Source organism: Poecile atricapillus, chromosome 24 (genome assembly GCF_030490865.1).
Source record: "Poecile atricapillus isolate bPoeAtr1 chromosome 24, bPoeAtr1.hap1, whole genome shotgun sequence".
NCBI classification, from domain to species: domain Eukaryota; kingdom Metazoa; phylum Chordata; class Aves; order Passeriformes; family Paridae; genus Poecile; species Poecile atricapillus.
In genome coordinates this window covers 5,889,163-5,898,730 of record NC_081272.1, presented here as the reverse complement: position 1 = coordinate 5,898,730, position 9,568 = coordinate 5,889,163, and the positions used below count along the sequence as shown (strand labels likewise).

The following is a 9,568-nucleotide window of genomic DNA, read 5'->3' as shown; positions in this document are numbered from 1 at the left end:
GAGTTCACCATCTCTGCTGGCAGCACTTTGATTTCATTCCTCCCTCCACCCCCGTTCCCCTCTTGAAAAGGAGGAAATAATAGAGCCTTTGTTGGATGGCTGCGACACAGGCACCGAGCAAAGGAGCTGCACGGGGGCAAGGGGCTGAGCACAGCCTCCTGCCTGGATTATGGCATTCCTGCTCCACAGCTCAGGAAAAGTCAATCCTGCACCCTGTGGTGTGTAAAGGGACCCTGGGCTGGCTGACAGCCGTGAAAAATCCCAGCAGAGAGAAAAAGAAAAAAAAATTCTTCACACCCGCTGCCGACTTCCCCCACTTTTATGTAAATTAATATTAACAGGTCCTCGGGTTTGGGTTCTGTACAGATATATACAAACAGGAAACAGCTCCATATTTACATCATTAAGTTAATTAGGCTCTGTAAAAAAAAAAAAAAAAAGAACAGCTCTCCCACATTAGTGCCCTCTGTAGAGACAGCAGAGGTGAGCTCACGTCCTGAGCACACTGACAGTGTAATGTACACTAACGATCACCCCCAGGCAGGGCACTGGGCACGGCTGTTCCAGGCAAAACCATCCCAAATCTGGCCTTCCCTGCCCTCCAGAGCCCGGCAGGGAGAGTGTTTGTCTGGGGTGAGGCACCACCATGTGTGTAATGTACACTACCAGCGCTCTGTGGGCCCCGTGCAAGGCACAGGACGGGCCCAGATCCCGAGTTCCAGGCACTGGATGCTCCTCACGGCTCTTCCAGCACCGCCAGTGGCACCAGGCTGGGCCAGCCCGGAGGGGACGAGTCCTTGGGGAGCCCCAGCGTGGGCAGACAGACCCAGCCCGGCTCACATGATGCTGGCCAGTTCTGTGTTGTCCGACTCCGAGCTGCTGTTGCTCTCCTCCCTGGGGGAAAGGGTTGGGAATGAGGCATGGATTGAGCCATAGGAGCAAGCTCTGCATCCCAGTAATATCTGCCTTGGGGCACAGGAGGCTCCAGAGGGACGTCAGCACCTCATGTGCAGCCCCCACAGGAGTTTGGGGTGGCAGCTGGGGTGGATTCCTGCTGATCTCCCAACATTTCACACCATCCCTTTGGAAGCTGGGATTGGGAAAACAAGGCAGCCCATCCCTCACGCCACCTCCCACAGGTCCTGGAAGATTCCTGGACAAGTCACAGTGTGTCCCAACCCGTCTGATCCTGCCCCCACACACACACACACCCCCCACGCGCCGTGTTTGCTGCCTGACACCTTAAATCCTGCAGGGCTTTCTTGTTTTTCTTCCGCTTCTCCTCGTCGATGGGATACAGCTTGAAGAGCAGCAGGCTCAGCAGGATCAGCCCCACGGGAACAGCAGACACCAACATCTTCAGGGTGAAGTTCACCTGGCCAGGCTGGGAACAGCCCCGGGTCTGGTACCCTGCAAAGCTGTGGGCAGAAAGGAAAAGAGGGTTTGTCAGGCAAAGGAAAAGAGGGTTTGTCAGGCAAAGGAAAAGAGGGTTTGTCAGGCAAAGGAAAAGAGGGTTTGTCAGGCAAAGGAAAAAGGGTTTGTCAGGCAAAGGAAAAGAGGGTTTGTCAGGCAAAGGAAAAGAGGGTTTGTCAGGCAAAGGAAAAGAGGGTTTGCAGGAGCTGAGCTGCTCCCTGTGGGGAGAGCTTTGGAGCAACAAGTGCATTTAGACCCCATCAGCTCCCTCCCAGAGCTTGGGGAGCTCCCCCTCCCTGCCCTCCCCTCAGCTCCCACCCAGGAACTCACTCCAGGCTGAGCGTGGAGATGCCCAAGGAGACCCCAGCAGTGAACTTGGTGAAGAAGACATAGAAGGAGAAGAAGATGGCCTCATGGCCGTGGGAGCTGGGGTGCTGCAGCTTGAAGTCATCGATGACATCTGGCAGCATGGACCTGTGCAGAGAGATGGACGGTGACCACCAGGACTGAGACACAAAGCACCTCCTCTGTACCGAGAGCAGAGCCCCTCCTGGGGATGAAAGCACTGCCAAAAAATCCTTCTGAGGGTTTTTAACCCCTCTGGAAGGCTCTGGAATCCCCTTGCCCAGCCCCTCACGCTCACCAGGGCAGGAGGAAGGCGGCTGCCACGCTGATCCCGGCGGCGACGGCCACGACGTAGATGACAAAGAGGTTACTGTCCAGGACAACCACCATGATGAGGAAGGGGATGGCAGACTGCAGAGGGACAGGTTGGCATCAGCAGGGCCTGGCCCAGACCCCCCTGGCTTTTCTCTCTGCCACATATCCCAGCCCTCCAGCTGTGGGGACAGCCAGGGGTGCAGTGTCCCCTCCCTGAACCCCAGGACATCCAGCTGTGGGGACAGCCAGGGGTGCAGTGTCCCCTCCCTGAGCCCCAGGACATCCAGCTGTGGGGACAGCCAGGGGTGCAGTGTCCCCTCCCTGAGCCCCAGGACATCCAGCTGTGGGGACAGCCAGGGGTGCAGTGTCCCCTCCCTGAGCCCCAGGACATCCAGCTGTGGGGACAGCCAGGGGTGCAGTGTCCCCTCCCTGAGCCCCAGGACAGCACAAACAGCAGGAGGAGGGACAGGCACCAAATTGTCATCAGCAGCAGCCCCTGCCCAGCTCTGTGCTCTTCTGGGGGAGCTCTGCTCATCCCATGTGGCAAAGAGCCCATGTGCACCCCACACTCGAGGGGACACTCACGGAGATGCCCACGTAGACAGCTGTCTTCTTCCCAAAATGGGTCAGGAACCACTGCCAGAAGGGAATGGTCAAGGTGGCCGAGAGCTGTGGGAAGAGAAGGGTCATGGTGTTGGCTCCTCTCCACGGGAAAGGCCCGTCCCAGCAAGGACCAGCTCCTGGCACGGCCTCCTCCCACCCCAAATTCCAGCACCTGCGATTTCCACACGCTCCTGGGGCTGGCACAGAGCCACAAGAGGTGTGTGGGGCCACCTCCTCCCCCAGTGCACAGCCCTGGCAGCGCACCTGTCCCGACAGAGCGAGGATCTGACCCGATCCTCGGTGCTGCTCTTGTCACCCGCGCACAGCGTGGCTCTGCGGCCACCTTGGGCCCTTCCACCCCGCTGAGGAGAAAACAGGAGTGAGGAAAGCTGGAAAAAGCTCCCAAGGAGCTGTTTTGCTCCATGTTCCTGGCAGTAAACACTGAGATCCTTTTCTCAAAGCGGGGATGGGAGGGAGACAAGTGGCAGGGTTTGAACAAAAGGCCCCCATGGCTCCTGGTCTCCCCCGTCTGTGGCCTTGTTCACACAGGAACAAAGACCCCGCTGTTCCTGCCAACCCACCCGGCCCTTGCAGGACATTTGGCAGCTGCTTCTCCCTGCCCTGCTCCCAGGGCACCTCTGATCACTGTCCCTGTGTCCCTGTCCCTCCCTTCACCCCGTGGAGCCCCTCTCCCGTGCCAGCCCCCAGGACGGGGCCGTACCCACCATGATGGCCAGGAGGATGTTCTGGAACTCGTTGCGGAATCCCAGGGTGTAGGTGCAGAAGAGGGCGAAGTTTCCCTCCAGCAGCTGTGGAAAAGGCAGCCAGGGGTCAGGGGGGACACGTCTGTCCTCACAGAGCTCAGGCAGGGGAAGAAAGCGGCCATTCACCGAGGGCAGGAGGCCACATCCTCCTCCCTCCGCCCGGGGCAGCTCCGGTTCATCCATCACGTGCTCCCAGCCCCCAGGATTGTCCCCACAGCCACCCCCACGCTGCTCCCTGTCCCCAGCACCTCCAGCTCACCATGAAGGCCAGCGAGGTGAAGAGAATTGTCCCCACAGCCACCCCCACGCTGCTCCCTGTCCCCAGCACCTCCAGCTCACCATGAAGGCCAGAGAGGTGAAGAGGAAGCCGGCGATGAGCCTGATGTAGGGCCCGTGGTTCATCACCAGCTTCAGCCCCTGGAAGAAGGAGACAGGCTCGTCCGACTGCAGCTCGGAGGATTCTGGGGAGCAGAGATCAGCCCAGGGTTAGATCCCCCCCAAAACAGCACCCATGGGTGCCCCATCCTGCCCCCCACAACCCCTGCCCACCCATGGGAGCCCAGCCCAAGGGAGTCAGAGCAAGCCCTGCCCTCAGCCAGGGTCCCTCAGCCCCACGGATTCCCCCAGGATGAGCAGGGAGAGGGAAGGACGGAAGTTTGGATATCACATCCCCCCCTGGATGCCCTGGCTGGCACTGCCAACCTTGGCCAGGCAGAAATGGGTGAGATAAAGGTTATCTCACAGCCCCCAGAGGTGCTCTGTTCTCCTGCCCTTCTGCAGCACCTCCCCAAACCCAGAGCTCAGCTCCACCTGCCCTCTCCTCAGGGAAACCCACAAACGAGGGGCCAAAAGCTCGGCCAGACCCCTGGAGAGGGAGGAACAGCAGCGTTTCCACAAGAAATTCCAAACATTGCAGCCTCACCTCTCCTCTCCCTCACGCCCAGCAGCAGGATGAGGGCACAGAGGATGTAGAGCCCCCCGATGACCCCCGCAGCGATCATGTAGGCGTTTCTCTGTGCAAGAGAGGGAGCAGCAGTCAGGGAAGGGGCTCATCCCGGGAACATCCCTGCTCTGGGGGATCCCCAGCTCACCGTGTCCGTGAGCGACGCCGCGTCGTGGGTCGTGTTCAGCTCCTCCATGGCCACCGAGGAGTTGGGCAAGCCGAAGAAGAAGGGGCTCCCGATGCAGGGAGTGTCCACCTTGCCAACGATCTGGCCCTGGATGGCGGTGCCCAGCACGGTGCCCAGCACCTCCACGGTCATACCTGGAGGGAGAGGTCACCCAGAATGAGCCCTTGGCCACAGCAGAGCATCCTCAGAGCTGGGATTCACTGCCCTTCCCAGGGAGAAATGAGCCAGACCAGCTGTGCTTCCCTCCAAATCCCCAAGGGATAAAGGGAAAAGGGAAGGGGGGCAAAAGGGAAAAGGGAAGCGGGGCAAAAGGGAACAGGGAAGGGGGGCAAAAGGGAAAAGGGAAGGGGGGCAAAAGGGAACAGGGAAGGGGGGCAAAAGGGAACAGGGAAGGGGGGCAAAAGGGAACAGGGAAGGGGGGCAAAAGGGAACAGGGAAGGGGGGCAAAAGGGAAAAGGGAAGGGGGGCTCTTACGGTAGGCAGTGGCCGAGTCCCGCTCGCTCTGCTCCCTGCTGATGAACATGGTCAGGGCTGAGTAAGGCACATGGAAACACTGCAATGGCACAAGGAGAACTGGCTCAGGGAGGGTGGAACAGCCCAAGGGACCTGGGGCAGGGTGGTTTCTGCCCCTCTGTGCAGCTCAGCAAGGGGCAGGCAGGGATTGGCAGCCTCCATCCCAGGTGTGAGCAGAGCCTGACTCACCGTCACGAGGGTCTGGAAGGCACAGTAGAAGACAAGGTACCACATCACCTGTCCTTTGGAGATGTCTGGCACAAACCAGATGAGGAAGTAGGAGATGATGGCAAAAGGGGTGGAGAACATGATCCTTTGAGAGAACAAAATGTCAGCCTTGTGGGCACAGCCTGACCAGCCCAGCTCTCCCTGCATCCCGTGGGGCTCAGGCATCTGATCTGGGGGCTCCTGAGCTGCTCCAGGGTGATCCAAACCACGCTGGAGGCAGCAGCTCAGGTCTCACAGGGTTGGAAGAGCTGACTCAGTATTCCAGAGAAGAGCTTTCCTTGCACTAACAGAGATGTCTCCTTCCATGGAAGGGATTGATCTGCTCCTGCCTTGGCTTCCATCCCCGGCCCCGACCTCTCCCCCAGGCAGCGCTGCTGTGTTCAGCAGGATGCAATCACCTCCCTCATCCTGGCAAGGCCTAGGGAGCAGCTGGGGAACAGCCAGGCAGCTCAGCCCTGCTCCCCAGCAGCCAAAAACCTCTCACCAGCTTGGCTTTGCTGCCAAAGCCCCCCAAGCCCTGCTCCTGGGGTCAGCCCTGCTCTCTGAGAGGCTGGCTCCTTCCTCCACCTCTGCCCAGCCTTCCCGAGCTGTGGGAGCAGGGACACGGGATGCAAAACGCAACAGAGGATCAGAGGGGACTGCTCAAGTTCTGAGCCTTGGCAGGAATCCTGCAGGATCTGCCAGCAAGGGCATCTGCCCACTTCATGCAGCACATCTCATAACCCCAGTGCTGCTGCAGGACAGCCGGGGCACAGCTCTGCCCTGCACGGGCACCTGGGGACACCATGGGCACCCAGGGACACCATGGGGACACCATGGGCACACCATGGGCACCCAGGGCCCCCCATCACCCCGAGGAGCAGGGGAGCAGAACGGAGGGAAGCGAGCCAGGTGTTGAGTTAAACCCACGTCTGTTTAAGAGATGGATTTTTTCGGGGGATTTGCGAGCACCCTGCGCTCCACAAACCCCAGGACAGAGGCCCTGGAGCGAGTCCAGCAGAACTGGACACGGGACAGATCCTCATGGCCAGGGTACAGCGCGATCTTTCCGTCCGCGCTGACGTACAGGACACAAAGCTTAAATTTAAAGTCAGGGAGGGAGCGGGGAGAGAAACAGAAACTCCATGGATGGAGAGCAGCGACAGAGGCTGCACAGGACACAACACATGCACATTTTTCCTCGCCCACGTCACCCTGTTGGGGAAGGAGGGGGGAGGAAAGCTCAGAGCAGCTCCAGCCCCTCCTCGCTGCCGCTTATCTGCGCTCACATACGCGGAGCCAAGAGAAAACGCGGAGCCAAACGTTGAATGAAATCACCAGAGCGGCGTCACGCTCGGCATCGCATGAGCATCAGATGTGCCAATTCCCCCCAGCACCAGGCAGCTGAGCCCCGGCCAGGGCTGACCACAGCTCCTGACAGGCAGAGGAGTGACTGAGAGTAACCCCTGACCCGGGGAGAGGTGATGAAGGCGCTCGGAGGCGGCTGCTGTGACGGAGGCGGCTGCTGTGACGTGCCCCGGCGCTCATTGGCCCCGCTCGGTGGTGTGTTCCTTTGTGCAGCTCACACACCCCTTCCCGGCCAGCTTCAACTGTCTGCTGCCCCCCAGACGAGGTCAAAGCCAGGGGTTTCTCCATCACAGACACCTCAAGGAAAAGTTTAGTCAGCGAGAAGTCTGTGGTGGTCAAGGAAATGGGGATCCCAGCTCAGAGCTTGGGACAGCGACGTCCACGAGGCTGGGGAAGAGGAAGAAGCAGCCAGCAGATGAGGTGGTGGAAGGAAACGCGCCAAAAAAGTGCTCGAAAGAAAGAGAACTGAAAGGAGAGAGGTGGTGGCCCTGAGGGAAGGCGTCCTCTCCCTTCTAAGGAACTGGAACAGCCACAAGATTTTGTGCTGGAGCCAGCTGGGCTTGGTCCCACGGATCAGCCCCTTCAGAGCCCGGCAATAAACCCTGACACACGGCGGGGTCACCTCGCAGGTGTTGAGGGTTGGGGTCAAGCAGCAGCCTTGAGACCACCCCAGCACCTGCAGCTCCTGGCTTTGCACGCAGGGAAACTGAGGCAGCGCCAGCAGCTCCGCAGCCACGGCGGCACCACCAGCCTGGGGCTGCTCAGCCCCGCAGAGCCAGAAAAACCTGGGTTTAAGAGGTTTAAAATCAGCCTGACTCCATCCAAATTGGGCTCAGCGGGCAGCCCTTGAGCCGCGTACAATAGCAGCGAGCTCCGGCTGCCCCGGCGCTGCTGAGGGGCCCAGCGCAAGCCAACAGCTCTGGCTAATTTTAACGGAGCAGAAGGAATGCGGCCACTTCAGTCCCACCCCCTGCCTCGAGATTAGGGCGAGCAGAACCATCCGTGGCTCTCCCACACAGCCCTGCCGCACGCCCCGCGCTAATCTCCGGACCCCAGACCCTGCTGCAGGCAGGGAGAAGCTATTTCAGGCCACGTGTGTGGAGCCCGCCTTCAACAACCGCCTGCTGCTGCCCAGAGCTATTCCAGGAAAGGCAGGAAGCAGAGGGTATAATCTGTGGGGGAAAGCACTGCGTCCCTCCAGCTCCACTCTCCCCCCCGAGCCCACCCTCTCTGGATTTCTGCGATCCCACAGACGCACCAGGTTATTTTAGCCACCCCGTCCCCACTCAGGCATTAATGCTCCACATCCCGTGCAGGAACAGGTGTTCAGGGATGTCCTAAACCTGCCCTGGGTGCTGGGAGCAGTTTGGGGGTTCACAAAGCCCATCCCATCTGCTCCTTCAGCCCAAGGAGGAGCACCCACGTGCAGGCACCCAGATCCGTGACAGCTGTTTCCCTGCCATGGGAGCACCCTCGTGACTGTCAGCCGGCACTTCCAGAGCCACTCACGGGCCACACACACACCCCCAGCCCTCGTCCCTGAGGTGCTGCCACCCTCCCAGGGCCCTGCAGCCACAGCAGGGACAAAGTCCAGCACGGTGGCAAGGACATTAAAGCTTGCAGGTGCAGTGACATTGAGGTCAGCCAGGTCCAGCTCGGGACCGGCCAGAGAATCTGGCACAAACTCGAGGCCACCCAGCTGTTGGTGGCACCTGGGGCTTTTTGGAGCTCTTGGCACCTCACCTGGGTGAGCCAGGGCGTCAGCACGTCCTGCCCTGCACGCCTCATGCCAGGGGATACCCAAAGCTGACTGGAAGAGCTGTGACACAACAGGAAGGGAATGCAGGCTGCCAGCAGCAGCTCTTACCAGGGCATCAGGCGGCCGAAACGGGTCCAGGAGGTTTTGCTGATGAAGAAACCCACCATGGGGTCTGTGATGGCGTCCCACACTCGTCCCACAAACAGGATGATGGAGGCATAGAAAGCGTCCACCTGCAGGAGGAGAAACTTGTGTCAGGATGTGCAAACCCCCAGCGCTCCCAGCTGCCCTTCCTGAGCCCCTCAGGACCACCCCAACCCCACCTACCGTGACCCCACAACCATCCGGGAGCAGCTCCCCGCTCTCTCCTCCTCGTTCAGAGGGATTTGAGGCTCCCGGTACCTCCGAGCGCTGCCCCACCACTCTCTTTCCACACGGAATTCCCACATCTCAGAGCTCCCCAAACCCAGCCCATGGGAACCCACAGCCTCTTCCTCCACGGTTTCCTTCCCTCCGTGTTTCACACCGACCCGGAACGCTGCGGCTCTGTAGGACGGGTCCCGTGCTCCCCAAAAACAGCCACCAGGACCCCGCTTTGTCCCGCGGGCACCCCAAACACGGAGCGGCCGCACGGTAACAACGCGCTCGGGACGGGCCCGGGGGACACCGCATCACCGGGGGTCCGGGGGGGTCGCGGCACCGCCAAGCCCCGAGAGCTCCATGCCCCGGGCAGAGCGGCCCCGGGAGCTCCGGGACCCCCGGGCAATCCCGCCCCCCAGCCCAGCTCAGCCCAGTCCCAAGGCGGCCGTACCTGCGCCACGTCCAGCAGGTAAATCTGGAGGAAGAAGCCGAGGGCGCAGCCCGTGATCTGGTACGGAGCCCCCCCGACGGCGTAGCACAGCTTGCTGCACACCGACAGCTTCTCTCGGCTCTCCTGCAACCGGGACCGGCGTTAGCGACCCCGGGAAGCGCCCCCCGCCCCGAGCCAGCCCGGTCCCCCCCTCCTCCGAGTGTTCCCGGTGCCCACCCTGCAGCGGTGCTGGCGGAGAGCGGGCGGCAGGAGCCCCCCGGCCCCGGCCGGCTCCGCGCCGCCGCCCCCGGCCATGCCGTGCGCGATGAATGAGCCGCGCCGCCGCCGCCCGCCCTTATAC

At 61.0% G+C, this 9,568-nt stretch overlaps 1 protein-coding gene across 1 annotated transcript; it reads right to left on the bottom strand.

Annotated features, from left to right (window-relative positions):
- Positions 1 to 283: 283 nt before the first annotated feature.
- On the bottom strand, positions 284 to 9,568 carry MFSD2A (MFSD2 lysolipid transporter A, lysophospholipid). The gene is made up of 14 exons (XM_058856541.1): positions 9,445 to 9,568; positions 9,229 to 9,351; positions 8,526 to 8,650; positions 5,273 to 5,396; positions 5,045 to 5,123; positions 4,532 to 4,704; positions 4,363 to 4,453; positions 3,780 to 3,901; positions 3,402 to 3,485; positions 2,659 to 2,742; positions 2,057 to 2,169; positions 1,744 to 1,887; positions 1,242 to 1,418; positions 284 to 894 (listed from the first exon to the last, which is right to left on the bottom strand). Exons 1-14 carry the CDS (start codon positions 9,520 to 9,522, stop codon positions 837 to 839), a joined length of 1,575 nt encoding a protein of 524 aa, XP_058712524.1. The 5' UTR covers positions 9,523 to 9,568; the 3' UTR covers positions 284 to 836.

Excerpts from the sequence above, each read along its gene's own strand:
- MFSD2A (XM_058856541.1), bottom strand. The coding sequence starts at position 9,522 with ATGGCCGGGGGCGGCGGCGCGGAGCCGGCCGGGGCCGGGGGGCTCCTG. Across the intron at positions 5,124-5,272 it reads CCTTCCAGACCCTCGTGACG|TGTTTCCATGTGCCTTACTC; the intron begins GTGAGTCAGGCT and ends GTGCCATTGCAG. Across the intron at positions 2,170-2,658 it reads CTGTCTACGTGGGCATCTCC|TCTGCCATCCCCTTCCTCAT; the intron begins GTGAGTGTCCCC and ends GTCCCTCTGCAG.